The 27,634-nt window shown below is 31.6% G+C and overlaps 1 protein-coding gene across 1 annotated transcript; it reads left to right on the top strand.

The window, feature by feature from the left end:
- The first annotated feature begins 16,245 nt into the window (after positions 1-16,245).
- Positions 16,246-26,487, top strand: LOC130451052 (proclotting enzyme-like). Its single transcript, XM_056789850.1, has 8 exons — positions 16,246-16,319; positions 16,793-16,851; positions 20,225-20,511; positions 21,791-22,380; positions 24,110-24,245; positions 24,363-24,501; positions 24,622-24,767; positions 26,242-26,487. The coding sequence occupies exons 1-8, from the start codon at positions 16,246-16,248 to the stop codon at positions 26,392-26,394; spliced, it is 1,584 nt and encodes a 527-aa protein (XP_056645828.1). The 3' UTR covers positions 26,395-26,487.
- The last annotated feature ends 1,147 nt before the right edge of the window (positions 26,488-27,634 follow it).

The following is a 27,634-nucleotide window of genomic DNA, read 5'->3' as shown; positions in this document are numbered from 1 at the left end:
TCATCTTTATTGAGTTTTAGATACATAATACTAATGAGAGATAAGAAGGCCATTGGAATAATATTTTCTATGGCTTTCCATAATTTTTTTAAGTTTATCCGTTGAGATAGTGTAGTATCAGAAATAGTCATATTGTTGGTAGAGAATAAATTGGAAAACTATATGAATGGAAATATTACTTAATCCTATCAATGAGCAAACTCTGTATAAACCGTATATAATAAATAAATGGTAAAGCAATAAATAAAACGGAATAAAAGACGAATTAGAAGAAAATGAAAGAAAGGTTACAAAGCTTTCAACAAATTCCAAAATACCCACTTAAAAATAGATTGAAATAGAACATAATAATAGGATACAATAATTTGAAACTACAGATATTGGTCACATATGATTCACAATAAAAGGGAAAATAAGAAATGATAAACTATACTAGCACAATTTTGTAAAAATTGATGTCGCTATCATTTTATATCTGATGATAGTATATGCAAATATTATTTTCTGTTAGATATTTGTTATAGTTAATTTTGATGTTCTAATAACAAACTGGTTGAAATTAATTTATTTATATTTGTTTCAAATTACTTATATATCTTGACTAATTTGAAAAAATATACGATTTCACTGAAATCGATGTTATATGCAGTTTTTTGTCTCTAAGTGTCTGATTAGCATTTCAAGTCAAAACAAAAATTGAGGATTGATTTAAATTTTGAAGCTAATAATTGCTATGGAAAAGATTTATTGTTCGATAAATCTAAATCTGGTATACTAATTAACAACCAGAACGGGTTTTCAGATGATCCGCAAATGATGCAGTTTTTTACTCCTAATTAGCTCTTAACGATAATGGATTGGTTCGAAAAATGTATTTTAACATGAATTTTGAATTTAGCAGCCAATTTCGTCTGAAATTAATACTTTTGGCTTTCAGACTTACTTAGTTTTCGTTTTCTTACATTATGTAAACTACCTTTGAATTTGGACCTTAATGATACTCCATATTTAGAGGAAATGTGTTGTTTAGACCCTTTTGAAATGGCTCGTACTAATTAACACATCTTACGAGGATATATTGAAAAATTCTTAGCCTACTATAGAACCAAACAAAATTTCAATGACAAAATATTTTATTACTAAACATATTCTAATCTTAATTGGATACATTTATTACAGCGAACCTGCAACGTCTCTAGACCTTTAAAAAAAACATGTTTCTTCTTGCTCTGCAAATCAAACCTTCACAGTTTTTATTACCACCTCGTTGCAAGAAAACTTACGACCTCTTAAACTTTTTTTCAGTTGAGGAAAGAGATGATAGTCGAACGGAGCCAAATCTGGTGAATAAGGGGGGTGTTCTAGTAATTCAAACCCTAAATCACGAATTTTTTGCATGGTAACATGAGATTTGTGTGCAGGGGCGTTGTCCTGCAAAAACAAAGCACGTTTGGATAGCTTTCCGCGTCTTTTCTCTTTAATTTTTCCCCGTAGAGTGGTCAGTAATGTCGAATAGTGATCTCCAGTTATTGTTCTACCCTTATCCAAAAAATTAATTATGATCACTCCATGGCAATCCCAAAAAACTGAAGCAAGAACTTTTCCAGCAGATTTTTGGACACGAAACTTAGATCTTGGAGAACCAGAGTGTCGGCATTCCATCGATTGTTGCTTTGTTTCTGGATCGTAGAAATGTACCCAAGTCTCATCCATAGTAACAATTCGGTTTAAGCAGTCTACATCGTTTCCAAATCGAGCACAGATCGAATACGATGCTTCTACCCTCTTGCACGCTTTTGGTCAACATTCAAACATTTGGGGATCTATTTTGTAGCAATTTTTCTCATGTCCAAATTGACGTGATCTATATGATGAACGCGATCGAATGAAATATTCACTGCGTCAGATCTGATCTGATCTGATAAAATTATGTCATGAACTGCATCGATATTTTCGAAGACTGACACAGAAACTGGCCTTCCCGATCGGTCATCATCTTCAATGGAAAATTTCCCTCTTTTGAATCTTGCAGTCTAATTTTTCACGGTCGCATACGAAGGATATTGATCAAGAAGGGTATAAAGCATATCTTCGTAAATCTGCTTACCTCTTAACCCTTTTAAATACAGGTACTTGATGTTGCTCTATACTCCAATTTTCCAATTTTCACAATTTCGATGGACATATTTTTTCTTTTAATTTATTGCGTAACTCTGGTTTACTTTTTTTGACGTCAAACTCTACACTAACACTTATTATTCGTTGCTATGGTAATGCAATATTTTGTTTATGCATGGAACTAGTCTAGGCTAACTAGATATCAATACATCCTCGTATAAGATAAATGTTGCATTGATATTGAATAAAACCCAGGATGTGGAGGTATGATACTAAAATCTTTATATCAATACATCTCAATATTACCTGGAATAAGTATCAGAACTATTCGAAAAAATGATGACGAAAAAATAAAAAATGTACTTATACTTGTACTGAAAAGATACAAAATGGACAACCCTGAACTTTTATTCTACTTCGATCACGATGTGCTTGTGCTGAACGTGGACACGATCTACAAAGGCTACTACACGATTCAACTGCATTGCCAAATCACTCAATATGATAATAATATGATCTTATGTTGGGTGATGTAGTTAGGGAATAGACTACGAAGACCCCAAGAATAGCTGAATGTTTAAATCACACAGTTTGGGAGAATAAAGATGTCGAAATAGAAACCAAATCAAACATTTTCAAAGCAAGAACAGCATTGATAATCGAATTGTATGTACTCAGAATAACTGCAAAAACGCTCTTGATAGAGACATAAGCTGCAATCTGATTGAAATATGAAAACTAGGTAGAAGGAATGTAGCGAACATCAGTAAAATGGATGAAAGACGAATAGCAAGAATTACACGTATTAAATGCCCTTGCAAACAACCTAGCAGTATAAATATAAAAATGTCAAAACAAATTGACAAAAAAAAAGATAATAAAAAAGTAACATCTGAATATCAGACTTTGAAAAGATAGTTTTCGATACATTACGTGTATTAAATTGAGGAAATCATATAAAAGACATATGAAAGAAAGAAGTGTATTTAGTTACTCAAGTACAGAATTAGACATCCTCAGCTTAAACAATGTTTGAGACTCCTAGATATCAGAAACATTATTTAAAATAAACCAATGCAAAGCATTCTGAACTCAGATGTATTAAATGAAGTGTATTAGGTCCAGCTCAATACTTTTGAACTGCATATTAGACGCGACACTGTGATGAAATTTTCAAATCATTAATAAAAGTATGAACCGGAAATGGAATTAATAAAATTGTCTTGAGAATTGGTATGATTAATAAACAAATATTCTAGTATGAATTTAACAATTTCATTTATGGGAACATTATATTATAAGAACAGTACCGCGATCATTTGACGACATGAAAACAAAAATATTAAGGAACATTGTGAATGCTTTTAATTCTCGAACAGTTATATCGGAGCTTGGAGACAGACATTGCCACTAAGACAATCGCTAAATTTGCTAAAAGTCATGTTCAGCGGCTTTTAGACCACGTGACTGACTCTAAGAGCTACTATTAAGTTGGACAAGTAGTATAATCAAGAATAGCATACTTTTTCGTAACCCAGGCCCTGATTTTTTTGTTGTTTCATATTAACATATTTCCTTTACTAGTCACTGATAATTAGAATATTCGAATTCTCTTTGGTTTTAGTTTTTTTCTATAAAATATCAATAACACGTTCTAAATTTTCTACTTTTCATAAAATAGATATTTGCTACTTTTTAGTTTAAAATTCTATTTTTTGGCAATAAGTGTGTCTTTTGTGGAATGCTAAGTGATCGGTATAGCATTTGTATTAAAATAAACTAAGAAGTTATAACGTTTTTTAGCTTTTATTATGTCTTTTTATTTTTTTCTGTCATAATTTTTTAGGTTCGTGGGCATTCTTGAACAAAAAACTTCTCTTTTGTAATGATGGATACTTTCAACCGCAAATACAGACTTTATTCCGTTTGTTTCTTGATTGCTCATTTATTTATTGCATTTAAAAATTGCATTACAATAGCTCATGGACGTGAAAGAAATATGAAGCTTCTTCCTTTAAAATATGGCTCGTTTTTGTGGTTTATAACCTAAGGTTTTTTTTCTTATTTTTCAATGATCACTTAACAAAGATTCTGCTTTGCAGATCATCAAAAATACCGCGCTCATTGACTAATGTCAAATCAAAATATATAGACATTGTTAGAGAAATAGTAAAAGTTCAATAATCTCAATAAATATATTCCAGAATAATATTTCTGGGTCAACAGAGTTGATACGGCGCTCGATGATAGATTCAAATTTTTGGGGAAAAAATCGTCTGTGACTTTAGTTTTCGCAGCCTACAACTGGTGTGAATTCTCCACCACTACCCAGTTTTTAGGTGGATCATAAGAATCCACATAATATTTATTTAAACTTGTTTCTAAAAATTCTTGAAAAATATATTTTTCTTGTTCATGTCAATAAACGGTTTCTGGGACTAATTAGCGAATTAAGTTTTTATTTATAGTTGAAAATTAATAGATTATAACTGGATATATAAAAATATAATGATTTGTCAACCATGCAAAACATTTTTAAATCCTTATTGATTAAACTAAAACAAGATCTTTGCTAAGCTCTCATGATTTAGGTCCTCTTGGCAGAGGGGGGAACTGTACACGGATTCGAGTTTATAAGAGCAACTTTACAAAATAAAGACATTGCCTTACCACACTTGCTGCGGCATTGTGAAAATTCAATATTTCTCATTGACCATGAGGCTTCCTGTACATATCTGTTTGTGTTCAATCGTGATTAGTTTAAGTGTGTATGCTGAAGAGAGTAATAAAAAAATTGACACAGAAGGTGTTATCATTGAAGCAGGTAGGAGAATCATTTTTAATTTCTGTAACTGTTTCGTGAATATGTTCCCATCGTTAAGAATAAAAAATTTAATAATTTAAAGGGATTGTCAATTTTAATAATTGCTATAACGAGGTTCTTTCATTAAGATAGTTTTAATTGAAAAAATGGAATCATAATTTGTATTATAGTCAAGAATAGCTGTTAACGAACTTTCAATTTAGGGGGAAGTAGAAAACTGAAAAATTGGTTTTGAAAAGAGATACTGACGGAACTAGCAAAACCATCTTATAACTATTGTTCTTTGTTTTTATTGTTCTCAAAACACCTATTTTTGTAGAGTGGCTAGTTTTTTTAAGACAATTTTTAGCATCCCAAATATTTAAGGTAAAAAACAAAATGTTCACACTAATATTTATTCACAAAAAATTGTATCACAGATTATATTTCGTGTCGTATCAAAATAACATAGGGAAATTTTTACTATATTTTAAATAAAAAAGTCACACTATTAATTAAAAACGTTTTTATCTCCAACCATCATAAAATGTTGACATTTTTGTACTATTTTCAGGTGCAAAAGCCATCAATTCCCTTACCGTACAAAAATTTGCTCGTTGCTTAGCAACACTTTTAATCCTAGTACTAAAAGTAATTGCATTTGAGCTCTCTCATTGAAATTTGAAGAAAAAAACATTGTCTCTTACAATCTTAGTAAAACAAACTAATTGAGCAGCTATATATAGGTATTTATAGTGATATTGAATGTACAATTGGAACAATTATTGTCAAAATTCAAAGCACCACTGAAATTATCACTAACAATTGTCGAAAAATTCAAAAGATTTTCATTAATGTTAGAACAACTCAAAATATTCTCCGTACCTGTTGAAACATTCGAGGAAATATCTGAACAGGTACTTGTACCTTCTTTGTCAGGTTGCAATATTTTTCTGGCAGTATTCTCTTTGTTGATACGTGATTCTTCAATATATCCTTCTGCTACCGTACTCGATTTCCAACCTCCATGTCTTTTAAGATAAGTGAGGTCACCGCCACCATCAATAAGAAGTGTAGCAGATGTTCTTCTTAGCGAATGTCCAGTATACTCCTTCCAATTTTCTAACTTCAAAAATTTTGCAATTTCTTGCGGCACGGCACTAATTTTGTGAATACCAACAACCATTCTTTGACACTTCCCATTAACATACTTCAAAAATAAACGACGTTCCTGTATATTTGATGGCCGTAGTTCAACATATTTTCGAAATAAACGCAAATAATTATCGCCTATAATGGTAAACAAACGAGGTTTCTTGTTTTTTGTCTGTAAAATTTTTACCACTAGGACCGAGTCCATATCCTCAATGTCATCAATTTTCAAATGAACTAGTTCGTCGCAACGCATAGCTCCTCCAATTCCTAATACTAGAACAACCTTTATCATCAAATATAAATTATCAGGTGCCATATCCAGGAATCGATCCACTTTCTCCTTTGTAAAAACCCTAGACTTTTTAGGTATCACTTTGCCTTTTTAACAATGCTCATAATTTTGAATATTTACTAATATCCACACCACTTTTGATATCCAGTGTGGATCGCAACATTGGATACTGTGACCAAAGAGTGGATGGCTTGACGGTCTTCGTTAAATTTGAGAAATACACCATAAGAACACTCTCCGCATAGTTTTGCACATTTTTTTCTTTACACCAATCCATGAATCGCTGATATGCAAGTTCATAAACTTGGCAAAAGATTTAGATATACTGCTTCGGCACTTTCCAATATAACCGCAGGTATATTTTCATCGTGTTCGGGATTCATTTTGAAAGCAACGTAAAAGTTACTACAAAAATTATATGATTAGTACGTCTACTGACGTCTACTTGACAATCGATATTCACCAACAATACCAGATATCCATGACTACCGCCTTGCTATCACTGTTATAATTAATAGGTATTCAAATTTATTACCAAATTATTAACGATTTATGAATAAAACTTTATTTTAATTTTGACTTGGTTTCAGAGAAAATAGTATATATCATACGGACTAAAAGTATCTATTTTTACTCACACTTTTGCATTCACTCGGCTGCGCTGCGCTCCGCCTCGCAACTGCAAATATTGTTCGTAAAAAAATATGCAGTTTTAATCTTTATAATATAATATACTATTAAGTTAAGACATGAATTAACAAATAAAAAAATTATAATTATTTAAAATTATATGATTCACAATATGACCAATATTTTACTAGCCATTAAAATATTTATCCATCAAAAATAATTTGTCTTTAATTCTAGATTTCTTATGATGTCTACTTTCTTGGTGCCTTTTTCTCCTTATTTTTTGCTTTGGCTCACGCGTTAGCCTTTTTTTGATCATATGATTAATCCATACTTCAGGAAGCGATAATATATATGTACTCAGAAGATTGTAATAAGAAAATCCAGGAAGAAGGAGTATTATATATTACATACATATATCTTAGGGCAGTTTTTATCACTATAGATATCGAGAAAATATGAAAATGCTTAAAGGAAGTCGAAATATCATCAACATTAGTGAAACTACTAAAACAAATACGAAAAAGTAGAAATTCATATTCAGATAAGAAGAATTTCTAATGGAATGAGGAATAAAAATATATAATGCTAAAACACTAAAGTAATAGTAATATCATACTAAAAATTGGCAAATAAGGGTTGAACGAATAATAAAAGTTATGATTTCGATGTAAAAAGGGTGGGGTGTTCGATGTCCATTGATGTAAATATTTTATGTTGAAAGATACTGATATAAGTCATTAAATTATGTTAGGAAGCACTCCACGCATTTCCACATTAAATTATATTTTTTATTAATCACTATAACCTTATATGAATTATCGAAAAATATTTTCTAATTTTTAGTTTGGTTTGATATTGAAGCGTATTTTATAGTTTTTCAAACTGTCATTAATTTGTATGCAGTCGCTAAATTTTCCAAGAAGTTGGTGCTGCTACCTTCAGTTAAAAAGATAAGTAGTTCTTAAGCCCCATTTCTGAAAACACCGCGCTTTTCTGTAATTATGAAATCAAGCGATGCACATGTCTGAGCACGTCCCTTCGCCAAAATACAACGAGTAGAAAAGCAAAAATCACGAATTCATTTTTACCAGATTTTCGACTTAAAACTCGATTTTGACCATGTTCCCCCAACTTTGGAAAAAAATAAATGTCATATTCGTATTCAGCACCCTCGTAAATATAAAGATCTATGGTTTTTAGCGACTAGAACGAGGTTGGTCGGTTTTTCGTTTTCTAAGCGACAAAATGGGGGTGATCCGCTCGCCTATTGATAGTTGGCAGTCAGAGAATGGCCATTAAAAAGTGTGCTACATTTAAAAAGGAGCCGACGTTTTGAAGTGCTCAAAAATCGACTCCAAATTTTCCGTTGCATACATACCAAGCGAATATAAGCGTATTGTTTAAACTAATTGTTATTCATTTATAAAATTCGGAAAACAATAAATGTATGTAATGAACATGAATAAAACGAAATTTATCATATTAAACGAAAGAAACGAAGGTGGCCAAAAAAATCAAATGTAAAATGAAAAAGGGAAGAGCCTGAACTCTAATTATTATTTAGACATAAGCATTACAAAACATGGGAAAACAGGGACAATAAATCAACAAAATTATACTATTCAATAAATAAAATGAATAGATATTAATACAAACATTATTACATGATGTAATACCTAACTATTCCTACAATAACATATACAACAGCAAATTTAATGATTCTGAGAAAGTACAAAACTAAAATTGAGACAATTAAGATAAGACATATGATTCGAAAACTCGCAATTAATGAAAATGACAAGGTAAATATCAAATACATTTTGGTATGAACATAATATAATGAAAATGAGTCAACAAAGAGTTTATAATATAATATATACAAGAAAAAAGTAAAGAGAAAAATGGAGAAGATAATGGATAGACCAGATATACGTAACAAATAAATTGAAGTAAAGGAAACATTCTGAAAGGAATGAAATTAATTGTCAGGGTCTTAACTCGACTCAAGACAATAAGAAGACGAAAATTCTTTGAATCTCTTATCTTTTCCTTTGCGTTTACATTGTATAATTTCGTATTTGTTTCTATTACTTTTGATAATAGCTTTATTCCAGTCATATAGTGATTGCATCATTTACTACGCTTTTGTAACTGAGTGAGTAAATGAGTTGAAAAAGCAAGGTCACTAAAATTTAAGATTTCTTGGAAATCCCTAAAAAATGAGGCGATTTATAACAAATTTTGGGAAGTCACAGTATGGATATTGAATTTAAACAAATTAAAACGATTCTTTAATTTTAATACTTAAAATAAATATTAAGTTAAGAGACATTTGAATAATCGCCATACTATATGTCATTGATAAGAAAATTTCTGAAAACACATTAGAAAATCTTCTATCAGAAGTTTTCATTTTCTTGGAATGTTAATCAATTATTAATAAAAAAATAAACAAAAAAAATCATATTTCTATTTATGTCTACTACTAACAAACAAGACTTAGAACGATTTTTGGAATTATTATTTTGTATTAGTATTTTTTATTGTAACTGTAGTCGAATTAAGTTATTGGCTAATTTTTAACCTGATCAGAAATATTTTAAATAGTTTCCGAATACGATAAACTGGTTAATAATGAAAACAATCATCTTGATCAACATTAGGTTTATTCCATCATAATTAATCAAAATAATCACTTCCACCTGAAAAGGAATACTTTTTACACAAATACATACATTTTTGGACTTGATGTCAAGGTTTTTCGTTTAACACTCAATATATATAAGGGTTAATTTTACTTTAAGGCAAAATCAATTTATTTATCTTTCCGTTTGTTTGTTTTATTTATAAATAAACATGAATTAATCCAGATTTTGACATTTTCATACGTTTGACATTTTTGTTCAAACTCTGATAATATTCAAAATTCGCTTATCTAATTATTTTTCTTTATTAAGAATTTTGTATGAGCAAAATTGAAGCGATCACAAAATTCGAAATTCTTAAAAGAAATTTTTGTATTGCCGTTCTTTCCTATATATTGCTTGATTAATTAATTGATACTTGAAATAAATTTCATAAATTTCAAACTGCATAAAAATATTTTTGAATGAGTCAAAAAACGTATGACAAGGGAAATTCTATTTACTTTTGAAATAAAAAATGTGCTTAGGAATTTTTTCTTGTCGGGCAGCTCCTAGTGTATATATTTAATCAGAACTCATTGTCAAGGTCGTTAAGACCATTCACCTCAACGATGCGACTTAAGATATAGATTTATACAGAGCGATCCCATTTTGCATAAAAAAAGCATAGCTATTTTACTATCAAAAATAATATTAGTTAATTAATTAATTAATGATGATATTAGTGATTGTATATATAAAAATTTATTGATGGAAAGAGGAAAATTGCAGCAATATCCACTGAACATGATGAACATTGCCAGTTGTTATCAATATTGTTCATTGCACTGTTTGTACTTGTTATTTAGTAAAAAAAGGATCTAGACTAGATATTTCGACTCTTAATTAAGGTTTATCATTTTTCATTTGTTTTCAATGTTATAGAGCAGTTTCCGTGATACGGTAGGTCGCGATACTTGATGAATCACCATGTATCATTTTTTGATTAAATATTCCATCTTCCAACTTAAATAGTATTCAGTGGGAATTACTAAAAATTCAATTCTTACAAAATCGAGTTCAACAATCTGATAGTCGTTGATAAATATTTTGTATTCTGTTAATACACAGTAGCTATCAATATCCACTTGACAATGGTTGCGGTTTAAAAAGGATGTGATACTTTTCTAAAAAACGGATCATTTTAATTTTTATTGAGGGTCTTTAAATACAGTTTATATTTCCTATAAATCTACTTATTCTATTAAAAAATAAATGGGGGATAATGATCTTACTGTGTATTAATATTTCTCTGAAGATCTTGAATCGGATCGTATTTTTCATACAAAAACATTCTAACGATCACTTTTGACAATAAGAACTGGAAAATATTCTCAAATATCAATCGAATTGCATATTATGATGACAAAAAATCACTTAACAATATTGTTCAACGAAAAATATTAATGTGTTAGGTATGAAATTTCTACTAGCTGTATGCTCAATAACAAACACGTTGTTAAAAATTTCATAACCTCAATGTGTTAAAAAAAGTTTGCTCAATAAAAACTAATTATATATTTAGCAAACATATTTTAATATAACTATCTAGGGCATTAAATATTTTAGTTATGTTTTTTGCAGTATACTAACTTTTAGTGTGAAAATCTAGATTTTGTTATGAATAAAGATACTAGTACTCTTTTGTTTATCTCTTTATAAACTTACAGTCAAAGAAGATGTAGAAAATTGATCTAAAATGCATTGTTTCTACACTTCTTGCATCTGAGGTGGCATACATGTCCTCTATACGTGCTTTGTGATGCATAATAGTAACTGAAGACATACATGAACAGTTAACCAACTCCGTAATAAAAAATTTGCATTGAACCTAAAAAAAGACATGACAATTCAACTTTGAGGTTCATATAGTCAGTATTATTACAATTGTCGAGATGTAATGATAGGGGACCTCTCCAGAAATCGAGGCTGAATATTATTGAAATGATCAGATTTGTGTGGATGTTATATACAATATTACCGAATTTCCCACTGAAAACCCAATTTCCCTTCTGAATTAACCCCTGTAAAGCTCTCGATGTTTGTTCTCCAAAACTCAATTGTATTTCTAGGTATTTTTTTTATTCTACAGCAGACATTGAAATAATTCGTAGCTATTACTTAAGTCAAACACCAGAAATGCATTTTAGATTGTCTTGATAAATTGATTATTTGCTTGAGGAGTCTCCCTATTTATCGTTACAATATATTTGGATAGGGGATTTATATTGACCTATTGTTTGTTATTATATTTTGGTGCATAATGTTTTGTGAAATGATCATAAGTTGATAATTTGATTCGTCTTCAGTGAATGATCCAAAGAAGAATATTGGATTGAAATACACTTTTGATATTTGAAACTAAGGTGATATAAAGTTTGCCGTAACTGTACGTTGATCTTCAAGCTTAATTGCTTTCACTAATATTGTACTTTGTGTCGGTGACTCTCTGTAAATCCACACACGACTCTTCTGGTGAGGAAGAATATCACAAAATAGTATGTATGCTTCTAAACCAGTTACTATTTTAGAATGTCCACCATTTTTCAATATTTCACAAGATTCCCTTGTGATTCGTACTCCTTCTACCTTTTGGAAATCGCTGAGCGTAGGTGGCACCCAACGAGTAACCATTTTTTTGTGGTTATGTAAACTTTTTCAATTATATGTTTCAGTCTCTCAATGGCTCTACCCGCACGTATCTCATCACCGAGTGATATCCGTCCACTTTTAAATTCTCTTACATTTGCTCGGAGTGGATTTTTAGCATCAACCGCGTTGCAACGTTTCATGACTTGTTTCTTTGAACCGATCTCGAAATCATATCGCGTACAATGTTCTCTTGACAATTCATAATTTGATGGTCTATAACTCCTTCAGTTTCGCAACATTTTTAAATGTACAGTGTGACCTTGGTATTACCCAGGTAACGTATTTAATTAACAAGAATATATTGTGCAAAATACTAGAATTGATGAATTTCAATGAATCTGGTGAAGTTGTGTACATATAAAATATAAAAATTGATTTGGAACGAATAATCGGTTAGCTGAAGGAAAAGGCTTTTATCAAGTTCTGTTTGTTTCTAAAAGCAAACTTCTTAGTCGCAGAAAGCGGGTTGGTCGCTGTACAATTGCGCTGTTCCCTTGATACTACTGTTGTGAGCGTTGGCTCCCATCCCTCAGTCGTCTGAAGTATGCAATAGTGTTGACTATAATTCCAGGATAAGAACAGTGTGCCATGAACACTGTATGTGTGACATTTCTGTGGGAAAATGGTGAAGGTCAAATAGACGAAAGAGACTTGCTTCTTGGTGATTTCAGAGGTGGATCTGATCCATGAAATTGCACAAGCGTGTAGTACTAATATGACAGAAAAATTTGTCTAACAGTTCTAAGGAGGAAGTATTTGACCACCTACTTTAAAGTCTAGATTAAGCACCGAGTGACTATCATCTCTTCAGAAAAATGAAACTTAGGTGGACTATGCTTCACCATAAACGAAAAGCTTCAATTTGTTGTGAGGACCTACCTGAACTCATTGACAGCAGTCTTTTCCGCTGTTGCTATAGAAAAATTGTTATTTCGTTTTGGCAAATGCCCCAGTCTTCTTGATGACTTTGTAGAAAAACAAGTAATGACTGCACGATTTTTCAGGTGCAAAAATCCTCTTGTTATACGAATATGTTACTCGTGTAAAATAGGCGGAAAAATCAAAATATGAAATAATAAATATTTCTTCCCTTGTATATTGGAATGGTACTTCGCTAATTTTAGTTTATGGAATGTAATGTTCAGAAAAATGTAAGTTGATACACTTTTTTAAAAAACCGAAAAGCATTATTATTTCTACTGCTTAGAAACGTCTATGAATTGTTAATTTCGTGTAACCAAACAACAGGTATCTAATTTATTATATGCAAATAACATTCATGTCATAAATTACACGATAAGAATATTAAATAAAGAGTACACTAAAATTAAATTTGAAAAATTTTAAATGAGCAATCAATACTTTTGTGTAATGTTTTGTCGTTACCTGTTTTTTGTGTAAATGCTTGATGATCACTAGCGCACGTTGTAATTTTTTATGTTTTGAGATAGACAAATAAAAACAAATATTTACTTTTGATATGGCTTTATTGTTTTTCAAAATTATTCTCCATAAAGATCAATAAACTTTTGCGTTTGAACCAATTGTTGAAGCATTTTTTCTATTCCGATTAAGGTACCTCCAAAACATGTGGCTTCAAAGGAACAACCGCTTTTGCAGGTGTAGAAAAACGTTGACTTCGCGAACAACTTTTGTTGGATTTGTCTCGTCTTGAAAGACCCATACTGTCGATTGTTGTTTAGTTTCGGATTTATATGCATACGTCCATGATGCGTCGCCTATCACGATCTTAAAGATGTGTTTTGAAGTACTGCGATTGAATTTTTTCAGCATTTCTTTGCATCAATCAACCCGAGATTTTTTTGGGCGATTGTCAAATTATGCGGCAAGTCTTCTTAACAACCAAATGTTTATGCATTATTGAATGTATGCGAGTGGAACTAAAGCCCTAACGAGAGATTAAGGGTAAGACTAAGGAAGCAATAGGCCTTCGAAAGAGGAGAAAAAGTACTGAAGGTACAAGGTACAACATTTAGTTGATATTTCAGGAGCGCGTGAACGAGAATTCAAAAGAGCCTCAACATTTCTTAGTCTCAGTGGTATAAACTATTTGTTTTCAGCTTCACTATAGGGAAATTATTTCTACGTGATAGATACTAGACCAGTTAAACTCTAATGAAATTAGTAAGATATTGTGTTATGAATTTTGGAGTTTTGTATGTATTTTATATAATGAGATGAAGGAAGTTACCAACAATACAGTGTTAATGAAAATGAAAAAACAGAGGGAAGTTATACATACCATACAAATAAGAAATAAAAACATTGAGGTATTTACTATATATGCTCCAAGATTCAGATTTTCTTGATAGTAGCCAATCAGAGCTTCTGTATTTGTATGACAAGGTTTAAATTCAGCAAATTGAGGTCAATTTTTATTAACAAACAAAGTTTCAATTTAAAGATGTTTTTCATAAAAAATAATGATTTATCAACCGACTTGAAACTTTTATTATTTGAACTAATACAGTCCGTTATAAAATTTGTAAAGCTGTGTTTAAAAGGATAGTACTGGAAATTTTTATTGTTAGATAGATTCATTTGGGATGATCCTGATATGGGATTCGTTTCTTCTTCAGGGCTTGGATTGGGGTGTTTTTGAATGAAGTGGTCTCGTGTGTGTGTGTGCGAGTGAGGTCCTGTGAGTACGTTGTTGAGTTGAGACATTTATGCTGTCACCTTTTGATTGGTTGATGAAGTGTTCACCAGGTTATAGGGAAACTATAGAAAACCTGCAACACCGATGACTAGTCAGAGAGGGTTTGGATGTGCAGAATTTACCTAATGCGATAGGGCGATAGGCGATAGGGGAAAGAAGGTTCAGTAATTTGGATTTGGGAGTGATGAGGGTATTCAAGGTAATGGAGTTGCTTAAGAAGACAAAGCAACAATAAGAATTCAATTTTTACCAGTTATTATTTTGCCACGGATATGATAAGTGATACATGACTCTATAACTTATTCATTTTAGTCTCGATGTGGTGTCAAGAACGAGTTTGTAATCTGAAAAATTTTTTTTTCATTCCGATTTTAGGTAAGTGAAAATCATGCACCTGTAGCTAATGATGAAAGCTTATATTTATTATATTTAGTAAAAGGCTGATAGTAATGCTTGACTTTCTAGCATATCTCAGTTTTGTATATTTGTTCTTATGTATTTTTCAATGTTTTTCTTCCTCAAAATATTCTTTGGGCCGTGTTAGAGTCCTAGAATAGTGATATTTTTAGTTTAATATTTTTAGATACTGAATAAAGATAAACACATTAATTTTTGAATAAAAATGAATTACATCATTGTGCTTTAATTTGCATAAAGATTAGATATTTGATATGATTGAAAAATTTGATCAAAGAATATAGCAAATATTATTTCCATAAGGTGGATGTACTCTGTCCAGTTAAAAATTTAAAATTATACCATAGAACAACTTATATATACAATATTATAATTTTAATTCAATTCAATCAATTTTAAATGAAAAAAATTGTTATTTAATATTGTCAATGATTTGATTTGATCAAATGAATCTTAAATGATTATTGATTAAACGATAAATTGAATTTTCAGTCATTGATTAAAAATAAATAATAAAACAACATATAGTAGATGTAAATAAGTAGATTTCACTATTTAATTTTATTTTTAACGTACGAGCATAATATCTATTGTTATGGAAAAACTATTTGGAGAACTTCTTTAGATTTGAACAAAAGTAAAAATTGCACAACTAATGAAAGCATATGAAGAAAGCAAGAATTCGGAACGAGCAGCACAAGAACTTGCTACAGAAGCCGTATTTCACAACCTAATCACAAATGCTCCATTATATTCTAAATAATTGTCATTGATAGTAATAAGTGAATAAATTTTCAAAGAAATAAACCTGATGGAGGATTCAATAAAGGTTTTGGATAGTAAAGAGGCCGCGGAAATTGTTAATATAGCTGAAATAACAATCAGGTCAGTAGCTATAGCTACTACAATTGAAATTATGAATATAGTGGCCGTGGTAATTACAAAAATCGGGAAAATTATAATCCAAATTCCAATTATAACGGTCAAAATTACGGTAATAATAATAATAATAATTTGAAATTTGATGAAGATATAGTAATTTAAAACAACTAACTAGCAAAGGGAGTGTTTGTAGCCATTACGATAATATCACTAAATTCGACTGGTCATAAAAAATATAGAAAGCATAACAATTGCCAATCTTATATATAAATTTCAACAAACGAAATCAATATGCAGTCTTCCACATTAATAAAAATCATATAGAAAATCTATTATCCGAATTAAATATGAGTATACCAGACGAATCGAAGAAAAACATTATAAAATTGTACACCCAATTTAATGACATTTTGGGCGTTAAAACGATTAAATAACCGATACAGTTTTTATTAACCAGTGTGTATTGAAAATTACAGAGCACCTATGACGCACAAAGAAGAAATTAACACACTGATCAACAGAATGCTTCAAGAAGGTATAACAGAAAATTCATCAACCGAATACAATAGTCCGGTCTTATTGGTTCCAAAAAATCTATGAACGGCGATAAATGTGGTAATTAGTCAGACTATTGTCAAGATAACAAAAAACTAGTTGGAGACAAATATCCACTTGCACTTATGTGACTTGTTCGACAAACTTGGTGGAGCCAAATACTTGACAGCATTGAATTTAGTCTCAGGATTCAATCAAATTTCGAGAAAGAATCGCGAGACGAATTGGTATTTTCAGGCTTATCACCACAAACTGCATTTCTGTACATAGATGACATTTTGGTCATTCGATGCTCCAAACAGCATCGTTTAAACAATCTTCGTAAAGTGATCGAAACATGCAGATCATACAACCTGAAATTAAATCCAACTAAATGCCAATTTTTCAAAAACTATATAGGACATAAAGTCGCCAATAAAAGACTATTGCTAGATGACAGGCCATTTATCAAAACTGTAAATGAGGTTTTGGAAAACTCTTCTAAGATAATAAATAACATAAATGCAAAAAATGAACAAGACTTTTGCCCTCTGAAAGTACATTTTGGGAAATTTAAAGAGAACAACGAAAATTCTGAACAGGTCTGCATTCAAAAAGGATATTAAAAACATGTACATTAGTCTAGTAGTATATTTACGATCTTGGAAAAGTTTTACAAAGACACAAAACAATTCACATGAATGACTTTAAAACATGTTCCATGGGATCAAGTTTCCGATACTATAAGTATCCTATCATAATACAACGTCAAAATGTACGATAGCAAATGTTTTGAGCAGCTGCAAAATCTCAAAAGTTTTTTGAGCGCTAACAAAGAGAACGTTGATTTTAAGAAGCTGTTGGTACATAAGATATAAATAGCCTATTTTAAATCGAGGATAAGTGAAGATTGCTTTTCCGATTTTCTAACTATTCTTCAGTATTACTTTGCTATCCCATCAACAGATTACATATAACACTGTTGCCAAAATGTTGGTTGTAGAATTAAATTCATAATTATTTTTATTGCGAAGTCAAAGAGAAGAATTTTTTTGTTTTATTGTTTAGCTTAAGTTAAAGAAGTTTTTTATGATTATTTTTTTTTTCAGTTAAAAAAGTCTTATTTGTGCCTTTCATAACAAGAATTTAAATGTTAATAAAAGTCCAAGTATTTAGAATTAAATTTTGACTGATGACTATTTGATTATTATTAATAAAGTACCCACCTAAAACTGGTTTGGCTTATTATTTCGAGAACTTGACAAGGTTTTTGATAATAATTAAAAATAAATAAAAATTAAATTTAACATACAATTTTTCTCTTGTACCTATTAATAATGAGACAAAATCCTCAAAATTGTCTTTCTACCCAAATGTTCGGCCCAACTGGCTGGTCTGTGCGGCTATTATGTTTAGCGACCTGGCAATCCTAAGCAGGGGTGTAGCATATATATTAATAAGCATGATATAATTAATATGCATAATCAATAAGTTAGCGGAGACGAAACAGTCGTCCCATAAGTACTGTGAGTCAGCTTAGATTAAAAAACCAATCGACAACGAGCGAGAGTCAGATACCGACCTTAGTATCACCTATTTCAATACTAATAAATAATGAGAGACAAAATAGTTTACATGTCAACTAAATAGTACGAAACAAAAATGTTAGTGAATAAGTGACTTTTTTAGGAAAGAAAAATAGGTAACTAGTTTAATTGGGTTCTAAACGAGGGTCAGTACCTACCCATAATACTACGTTCTTGTTGGGAATATTCTTGTGGTCTAAAAGTTCTAAATAATTGAAAAGCAACTGAAAATACTTGCTTTGATTTGGAAAAACCGAGACTGTTGAAAAAACGGTAATTCTTTGGTCTCATCCAATATGGATTATTATGTGGACCTTATATCTTCAAATCTATCGAAATCATCATTTGGGAATAAATTTTTGAACCAACCTTTTTATGGATCGAATTTATTATCGCAGATGTTTCCAAGATATATATCTAGTATTAAAGTGAGGATCGTCTTCGAGCATGACACAAGTATCAAAAAATTTGTTCCTATTTTAAGCAATTGTTTTATGCTCCGAATGGGATAATTATCATTTTATTCAAGCTTCAGCACCAACTTAGGTACAGTGGGTCTTGATAGGCGATTGCGGTTAGAATATAAATTATTATACCATTAAAATCTAAATTCATTTTCTAAGATATTGACAAATAAACTAAATTCAGAAATTTCTTGAAGATTTTGAAAAACAAAAAATACACAGTGATATATTCAAAATAACAACGCTCATTATATTTCCAGGAAAACAAAAATTTAATACCTACTGATATATTGGAGGACGGAAAAGTAATATTTGATTGTTATTTCTCAGCTTATTGTGTACTTCGAAGTCGTGTCTAAGACGGTCTTTCTGGCTTGTTTGCGCCTAACTACTTCAATATTCCAATTCCAGCTTTGAGCTTCACTAAGGTAGTAACGCAATAGTTGCGACCAAAAATAATTATTCAAGTGCATTAAACGTCTGTTAATACCAAAGATAATTCTCTAAATTTAGATCCGGTGTTTTGATCTCTATGACTCCTATCAATCAGGAAGACTAACGACAGGCAGAGAAGGTGCTTGGGTGTTTTGATCCCTTCATCATTTGAGACGAAGAATGGGTTCTATATGATTATCCAAAGTGCAAAAGGCAATGGTTATCCCCAAATAAATTATCACGAAGTACTGCAGTATGTACATGGAATTGTTAATTTTGTAGTCTCGAAATCTGGAAAATGAATTTGGATAGGAGGTACTCCCTCATCCGCCATATTTGTCTGGCATATCACCTGTGTATTTCTATTTCTACAAAATTTTCTTTGGATTTGGATGATATCCAGAATACAATCGAGATGTTTTACTCCAAAACCAATTGATTTTTATCGGCCCCTTTATTGAACCTTTGCACAACTAGTAGGCAAAATGTTGATAATTAAGCCGATTACATTATTGATTAAAACTAAAAACATTTAATTATATTCGTTTGAACTTAATTTGAGATAGCGGCATTACTTTCCCGCCTTCTTTGTAAATATCACTATATTACCGGCTATATTACAAAACCCTTACAAACCAAAATTTATGAAAATTGCCAGCATTTTTCATGATCATTGTGGCACTGACATATTTATTTTCGTACAAACAATGTATTTTTATTCATCATTTTATTTTCGAGCATTCGTGTTATGCTGAACATATCTAAAAAAATTATCATCGCGTAATCACTTTAATATTACCTATTAACGTTGAACCTATAAATCATCTCAGTCTGCATTCTCTCAGTTTTTTAACTGTATAACTAATTGATGGTTTATTTTATTTTTTAGCTGATCTACCTGAAGGTAAAAGAACTAATCGACAATTTTACTTTCGAGGACCTGCTATACCAGTGTACAACCCGTTTGTGATTCCACAGGTTTGGAGTTCTTTTAGCACAAATTCGTTGAATATCGCCACTGCAGGACAGTGCCTCACTGCTAAAGGGGTTATAGGCAAGTGCACTTCGTTTAGACAATGTTATCCATATTTTAAAATAGCAGAATTTGGTAATTTTGAAAGCTGGGTACTTGGAATGTACGATACTTGTAGTTACTATACAGCTCAAGGACGACAGGTAAATAAAATAAAAATGAGCAGATATTAATTGTATGAATATTTCTCTTAATTGTGAACCTTAACCATAGAATTAAACGCGGTATCCCTGCGCACAAGAACTGAGTAGTTAATTAACTCTATTTGCAAATGGAAAATATAGTGCTCTGTTATTAGAATAGATTATAAACAAAATACACGATTTGAACAATTGTAGATCGATACTATCACTTAGACCCTATAATCTATTTAGAATGAAAAGTTCACAATTTTATGTAAAATTAGCTGTAACGGTATACTGTATTTTTGTTAATTTAGTTCATCTTTGTTGACTTACAATGATTGGAGCTGTTAACTGGTCGTTTTTCCCAAGTCCCCCTTCAGTTTGGTGAGTGAGGTTCTTGGGAGCAGAAAAGCATATATAAACTATTTCAATGTATATTTCAACATGTTTGAAATCCTTTCTCTCTTATTTTCCAATGAACTATTGATATGTTCAAAACAGATGAGATAATGGAGGTCAGCTCCCATCACCCCACAGTGACTGGGCACGATAAATCTAAAAAGCACACGTTATAATAACAATGATGGAAAACTTTTAAATTCCAGTGAGTTAATAGTTTTCTACGAAGTCTATTGATAACAAAGAATACACAATAGACAGTTTAAGAACAAATCACACAATATTCTGAATTTTAAACCTGTCAATACAATCTTTCTTACGGACTGCGACGCAAACCGAAATGTCTTGTGCTTCAGTTCCAGGAATCGTTGGTCTACTTTTAATTAACTATTTGAGGAAAATTATACCATTATATTTAAAGTGAATCCTATTATCCCGGAGGATTCCGTCGGTTACTTCTAGTTAGTGAGACCCTGAACGAAATAGCTTATATCAAAACTTGATGTAAGTCGATTAGTCCTCACGTTTATTTTTTCGGAAGAGATGTTGTTAATTTTTCGTCACTGCATATATTCAATGTTGTAGGGAAAGCTTAGTTTTCGAAATCTCTATTTGATATTGGAGATAGTCCTACTGTTCAAGAGGGAGTACAGAAACATCGTCACTGAATATGTATAAAGTTTACTTTAGAAGTCTGTTTTAAATCCCAAAGAAAAAGTTCATCTGAATAGTATATTTTCCAAATTGCTAGAAGTTACTACAAGATAACATTGTAATGAACTGAATTAATGAAAATAGTGATGGATATTTCTAATATCTATCACTAATCATATATCTTGAATTACAGTTAGTAATTCATTGAATAAAATTATACAGTATATAACTATAATTTTTTCAGATGTTTGGCGTTTGTTGTACAAATCCAAACCCAAGCAAACCAACAGACCCGACATCAGCGGGATCTACGACAGATACACCACTCATAGAACCAGAGGATACAGTAATAGAGACCTTACAAACGAACCCTAGTGCTATACCATATTATCCCCAAATATTTAACTGGCCACCACCTTTACCCACCCATTCTCCTAATAATACTATTCCCCCTCTTCCAACTCACCCTCCTTCACCAGGATATCCAACTAAAGCTCCAACTGCTTGGCCTCCGACGTCTCACAAACCAATAACCTCTTATCCTACTTTAAATCCTATTTTTACACCAATTTCTTATCCTACTTACAAGCCCCCCACATACAAACCCCCAACTACCAAGCCCACTGTTAAACCACCTGCAGCCCCTGCTCTTCCGACTGCTTCCTGTGGAGCTAAAAATGGCTATCAAGATCAGAAAAGGATCGTAGGAGGTCACAATACCGAGGTTAATGAGTGGCCTTGGATTGCAGCTTTGTTTAATGGAGGCAGACAATTTTGTGGAGGATCTTTGATTGATAATAGTCACATTTTGTCGGCTGCTCATTGCGTTGCTCAGTAAGTTTTGTTTGAAATATAATTCAATTTAACAATAATAGTATAATAAAGATTAAGTTGTTATCCCCCAATACTTTACGTAAAATTAATAATATGAAATGTGAGATTACTAATGTGAGGTTAGTATACCTTTCGTCATCTTGTGAACCGATAAATTGAAAAAAATTGCAATCTGTTACATGAAATTAATTGTTATAACCACAGGTGTTACTGGTTGTATTTCGTTATAGTAATGTGAAATTGCATGCATTCATGAAGGTCATTAGCCAAGAGGGTTTATGTATTTAAGGAAAACGAATTGGGAAGTTCTTCATTAATCTGCCGCCCCTTACGTATTTATTTTTATGGGTGGCCATTTGCGTTATTTTTGGCTCTTGTAGAAGATGTGAATTGTGTGATTTATGTATCACATCAAGGAAGTGCTTTTAGTGAAGCAGTATTTATCATTAAGTAAGTTTCTGTAGTTTCTCATAGTTATAGACAATGTGGATAGAGGTCTCATCGTCTAAGTAGCAGAGTTTGCACGGCAATGCCCCGTCTAGACTCCCGTTGATATCCGTAGTTTGATCTATCTAGAATCTAGATTCTAAATTAATAGATTCAGTAGATATTCTTTGATTATATATATTTTTAATTGCATATATTTCTGTTTAAAAAATACTTAGTATATTGTCCAATCTTTCAGATTGTTTTGTTCTGGCTTCGTACCCTCCTATCCAGCTCTTCCTGCTGATTTGAAACTATCCGTATATCATTTAATGGTTTTCTATTTATATCTCATATGGTCTTTTGATCTATTTAATATCTACAGCTTTTTTGAAGGTAAATTTGTTCTCATAGCTACATTTTCTCGGTATTTGATGGTGAGGCATATCTCAGATTTATTCAATTTTTGAGAGAATACTCTTATCCCTGATAACCTCAACACTTTCTAAGTGAAGTTTTTCCGACTGGCTTTCCAATAATCTATGTAGAGTTGGAAGATTTAGGATCGCTTCTAGTGCAACCGCTAGGCCTGCTCTAATGGTCCCGGTTATACATATGTAGGTTAGTCTTCACAGCTTCGAGAAATTGATTTTCGACTGCCTCATATGTGATGATCGGTCTCACTGTACATCCACAATAGGATCTTTGACTTACAACCGCAATTTTTTCCATCAAAGTTTCTGCACTCCATAAAGGCTTCCAAATTGAATGATTCTGAGAAATAAACAGAGGTCAGACGCACGTCTGCTACCTTTATGGCGATTAGTGATATGATAATAGACTAAATCCAACAAGTAGGGTGAAATAGTCTGGGAGCCGGCAATCTCAAAAGACTCGTAATCGCGCAATTGCAGAAGTGCGAAAGTGATAACAGCTTTGACAACTGTTTATGTTGAAGAGACAATCAGAAATAAGAAGATTATTCCTAAATATATTTTGAGTGCTATTATTGAAAGTATAACTTCCGAAAATGTGAGTAGGGTCAATTTGAACAATATTTCTGTTGACTTTAAAAGCCGAAGTATAAACTTTTCACAAGTGTCAAATAATAAAATAGAAGTTTTGAAACATTTATTAGTAGTTTTGTTGGACGTTACAAGGTACCAACTCGATGTCGGAACAATCATTAAAAAGTTGACATGTAGAAGATACACGTTGTGGTATGCGTGAAATAAACCCAGTAGGTAACCAATAAAATTCAGTACAAATATTGAAAAATATTTTGGTTTTATTTTCATTTCAGCATGAGTTCTTGGGATGTTGCTAGACTTACAGTAAGACTTGGGGATCACAATATCAAATCGAATTCAGAAACACGTCACATTGAAAAGAGGGTGAAAAGGGTTGTGAGACACAGAGGATTTGATGCGAGAACCTTGGTATGTTTTCAAATTAACAAATTATAGGATATGGAAAAGAAAACTTTTTACTAGTCTCATCCAATCCATTATTTCTATTACCATCACTTCTTTGTATTATAAATTGTTTATTTTTAGTACAACGATATTGCTATTCTGACATTAGATAGTCCTGTAGAGTTTACCCAACAAATTAGATCGGTGTGCCTTCCCACAACTACAATAGATCCTACAGGAAAAACTGGTACAGTAATCGGATGGGGTAGCTTAAGAGAAAGTAAGTTAATTATTGTGTAAAAATATCTTGCTTAACAGATTTGTAACTGCTAAAGACATGCAACTGTTTGTACATGTTACATATTAGTCTTTCTTTAAACTTAACATTTTTTATTCTTAGGTGGACCTCAACCAGCAGTTTTGCAAGAAGTGAATATTCCTATTTGGAATAACCTTAACTGCAAGGTAAAATATGGCGCTGCCGCTCCTGGTGGAATCGTAGAGCATATGTTATGTGCAGGTGAAGCCAACAGGGATTCTTGCAGTGTAAGTCTCATTTTTCTACGAAGTTCTATCAGCTCTGTAAATGTCTCGATAATAACCACATATAAATAACTTAAAATTAAACTTTAGACAATATATTTACAACAGTTGATTGTTCTAGAAGTAATTTTAATATTTTGAAGCTACTAGGGTTGTATGAAAAGTTTCCGACCTAGCAAAGACACAAGACTTTTTTTTCCTTTTTATCATTTTTATTTCTGGACATAGTCTCTTTTTAAATCTATGCGTTTAGTCCAGTCACGTCCTTACCTTTTTAAACCTCCCAAAAAAACTGTCGCCTTCACTTTTCCGGCCGACGAAATCGTCTTTGTGTGTTTCGAAGCAGCTTCGCTCTTTTCAATCCCTTGACTGTTTTTTTGCTTCAGTTGTGATGAATCGACGAAGCAAAAAATCAAATCCTGGGAAATGTTCATGTTTATGCACTTTTGGTCTAAAGTGAGCAAACGCGACACCTAACGTGCGCATAGCTAATGAATGAATGAATAATTATTCAGTCAGTATAAGGCAAATGAGTCAAACTGATAAGCTCATGTTTAAATTCAGTTGCCCACAATTTTACGGCCGTAAATGATGGTGCAGAGATACAGTAACTAACTCCTCTTTCATATAAATACATCTCTTAGCTTCCCTATTTCTACAGGTACCAGAAATAATTAACATGTATGCTTGTACAAAAGATAGAACTCGCTTTTATTATCACACAAATGTGAAATAAATGAATTTGCATCAATTCACATTATACGAGAATTTTCGATAGCTCTTAATAAATGCCATCGACAGATAAACAAATGATATAATATAGTATGTTGTCTCCTTAAAATGGATAAATATTACTGGATCTTTACCAGTTGTATATCAGTAACATCTTTGCTAGCTTCAATTCAATAAAAATCAGCATTACTTACTAATATGGCAACAAATTAACAATAAAATATTTGTCCTCGAATACCAATACCCTTCATCACCTAGTTACACTTAATTACATCTAAACAAGTGCAGTACAAACTTTGAGTTCTCTTAGGAGCTCCTTACAGAGTATACCGAAACTGACATTAGTCGTGATTTAAGCCTAGTGTAATTCTCATAGCAAACATTACTTCAAAGATGGAATTCGTGGTGCTCCATATCAATCCTATTCAGGAACAGGTCCAAACCATTGGTCAGTGATTTGACGCGTAATATTTAAACAGTTTCGCAAAGTTTATAACCTATAATCTTGAAGATATGGCCCTTAGCACAAGTAGATGCATTTGAAATATCTAACAATTTCTGTAACATGTTTATTCAAAGAGAAACTAATAGAAAAATTTTTTTTCTGTTAATATGATCACAGATAAAACATTCTTTATTATTATAGCCTGCTCTAAATATGGCCGTGATGTGAGCAAAAAAAGGTCGAACTATAGCACTTCTAATATTGAAAAGTATAATTTTATGTTGTGTTTTATTGTTCTAGGGCGACAGTGGTGGTCCATTGATGATAAATGATGGAAAATGGTTACAAGTTGGTATAGTTTCTTGGGGAATAGGATGTGGAAAGGGACAATATCCAGGAGTATATACAAGAGTAGATAAGTTCATCCCATGGATCCAGAAGAACTTAAAATAGTGTCAAGTAAAGTGAAATAACTAGTTGCAAAAGAAAATAGTTTTAAGTAAGATAGTTTTTAGAAAATATCGATGATTCTCAACAGCAATAATAATAAGGAATTTAAAGTACAAAGAATCCTATTTCAATAAATTTTATTGCCCGTTCCCTTTTTCGTAACCATACAGAAAGTAACAATATTATTTATATTCGTAAAGTTGGTGTATCGCAGAATTATAATAGGAATTTCACATTAAAAACAACACAAAGTTTATGCTTTACAAGTAATTGTATAATTTTATTTCATGCCTTTGAAACTTCTATATCAGAAAAATAATATCTAATTTATATAGCTAAAGTTACAGAAAGCAGTATCGAAGTGTATGTGACAAATTATGTTCTAAAACATACATATACACATACAAAATTGTATTTTCAATAATACTTTATATTCCTCTTCCTCATGTTATTGTTGGTTCGACTCTCGTTTCTCCCCTGTAGTATCAGTTCATTCCTTTCTACTCTTATTTCATTTATTTCCCAATATGAACAAATTTGTTTTCAAGTTTTTCTTTTTTGTCAAAATGATAGTATACTTGAGACTTTTTCGACTAGGTATGATGATGGAGAAGGTATTTTCATAAATGTTACCCAATGGAAAGTACTGTGTTTCAATGTTGCGCTTCAAGCAGAACTTTTGATACCTTTGTTGAACTTCTGCCTTGCATCTGTGCTGTTGGTGATCAATTCTTCTTGCATTATCACGTATTTATCCTTCATGGCTGCTATATTGTTCGGATGTATTATCAATTGAGAAATGTGCAAGTTGAAAAAATCCACAATCCTCTAGGTAAAAGCTTTGTATCAGGCGTTCAAAGTAAATGGTATATGATAAAATAACTTACCTTGCCACTGTTTTATGAACTGCAGAAATGTAATGATTACGCAATTAACACGCGTAGGTATTGAGCACTTTGGGAATTCTCTTTCAATTACTTTGTTTTGATTAATTTTATTCAGCTATCAACTGTATCAAGCTAGGTAAGCACAATTCACGAATATTAACAACAGTCGTCGTGTCTGGCTATTGATAGGTTTAGCAAAGAATGTAGACTGCAGATTCTGCTACGTAGGGGATGAAACCTCTATTCACATTCTTACATAGTGTGGGAGGTTACGGAATTCCAGATCATTACACATAGGAGCGTATGAAATAGAAGATGAAGATCTTTGGCAGCTAGAGCCATCCCATGTCTTGAAC

This window comes from Diorhabda sublineata, chromosome X (genome assembly GCF_026230105.1).
Source record: "Diorhabda sublineata isolate icDioSubl1.1 chromosome X, icDioSubl1.1, whole genome shotgun sequence".
NCBI lineage: Eukaryota > Metazoa > Arthropoda > Insecta > Coleoptera > Chrysomelidae > Diorhabda > Diorhabda sublineata.
This window is presented reverse-complemented; position numbering and strand designations above follow the sequence as displayed.

Bases quoted from the DNA above. Each gene is read 5' to 3' on its own strand.
- LOC130451052 (XM_056789850.1), top strand. From the start codon at position 16,246: ATGGAGGATTCAATAAAGGTTTTGGATAGTAAAGAGGCCGCGGAAATT. The intron at 16,852-20,224 runs GTATAACAGAAA...TTTATTTTTTAG, and splicing joins CAACAGAATGCTTCAAGAAG to CTGATCTACCTGAAGGTAAA. The intron at 24,246-24,362 runs GTATGTTTTCAA...GTTTATTTTTAG, and splicing joins GATTTGATGCGAGAACCTTG to TACAACGATATTGCTATTCT.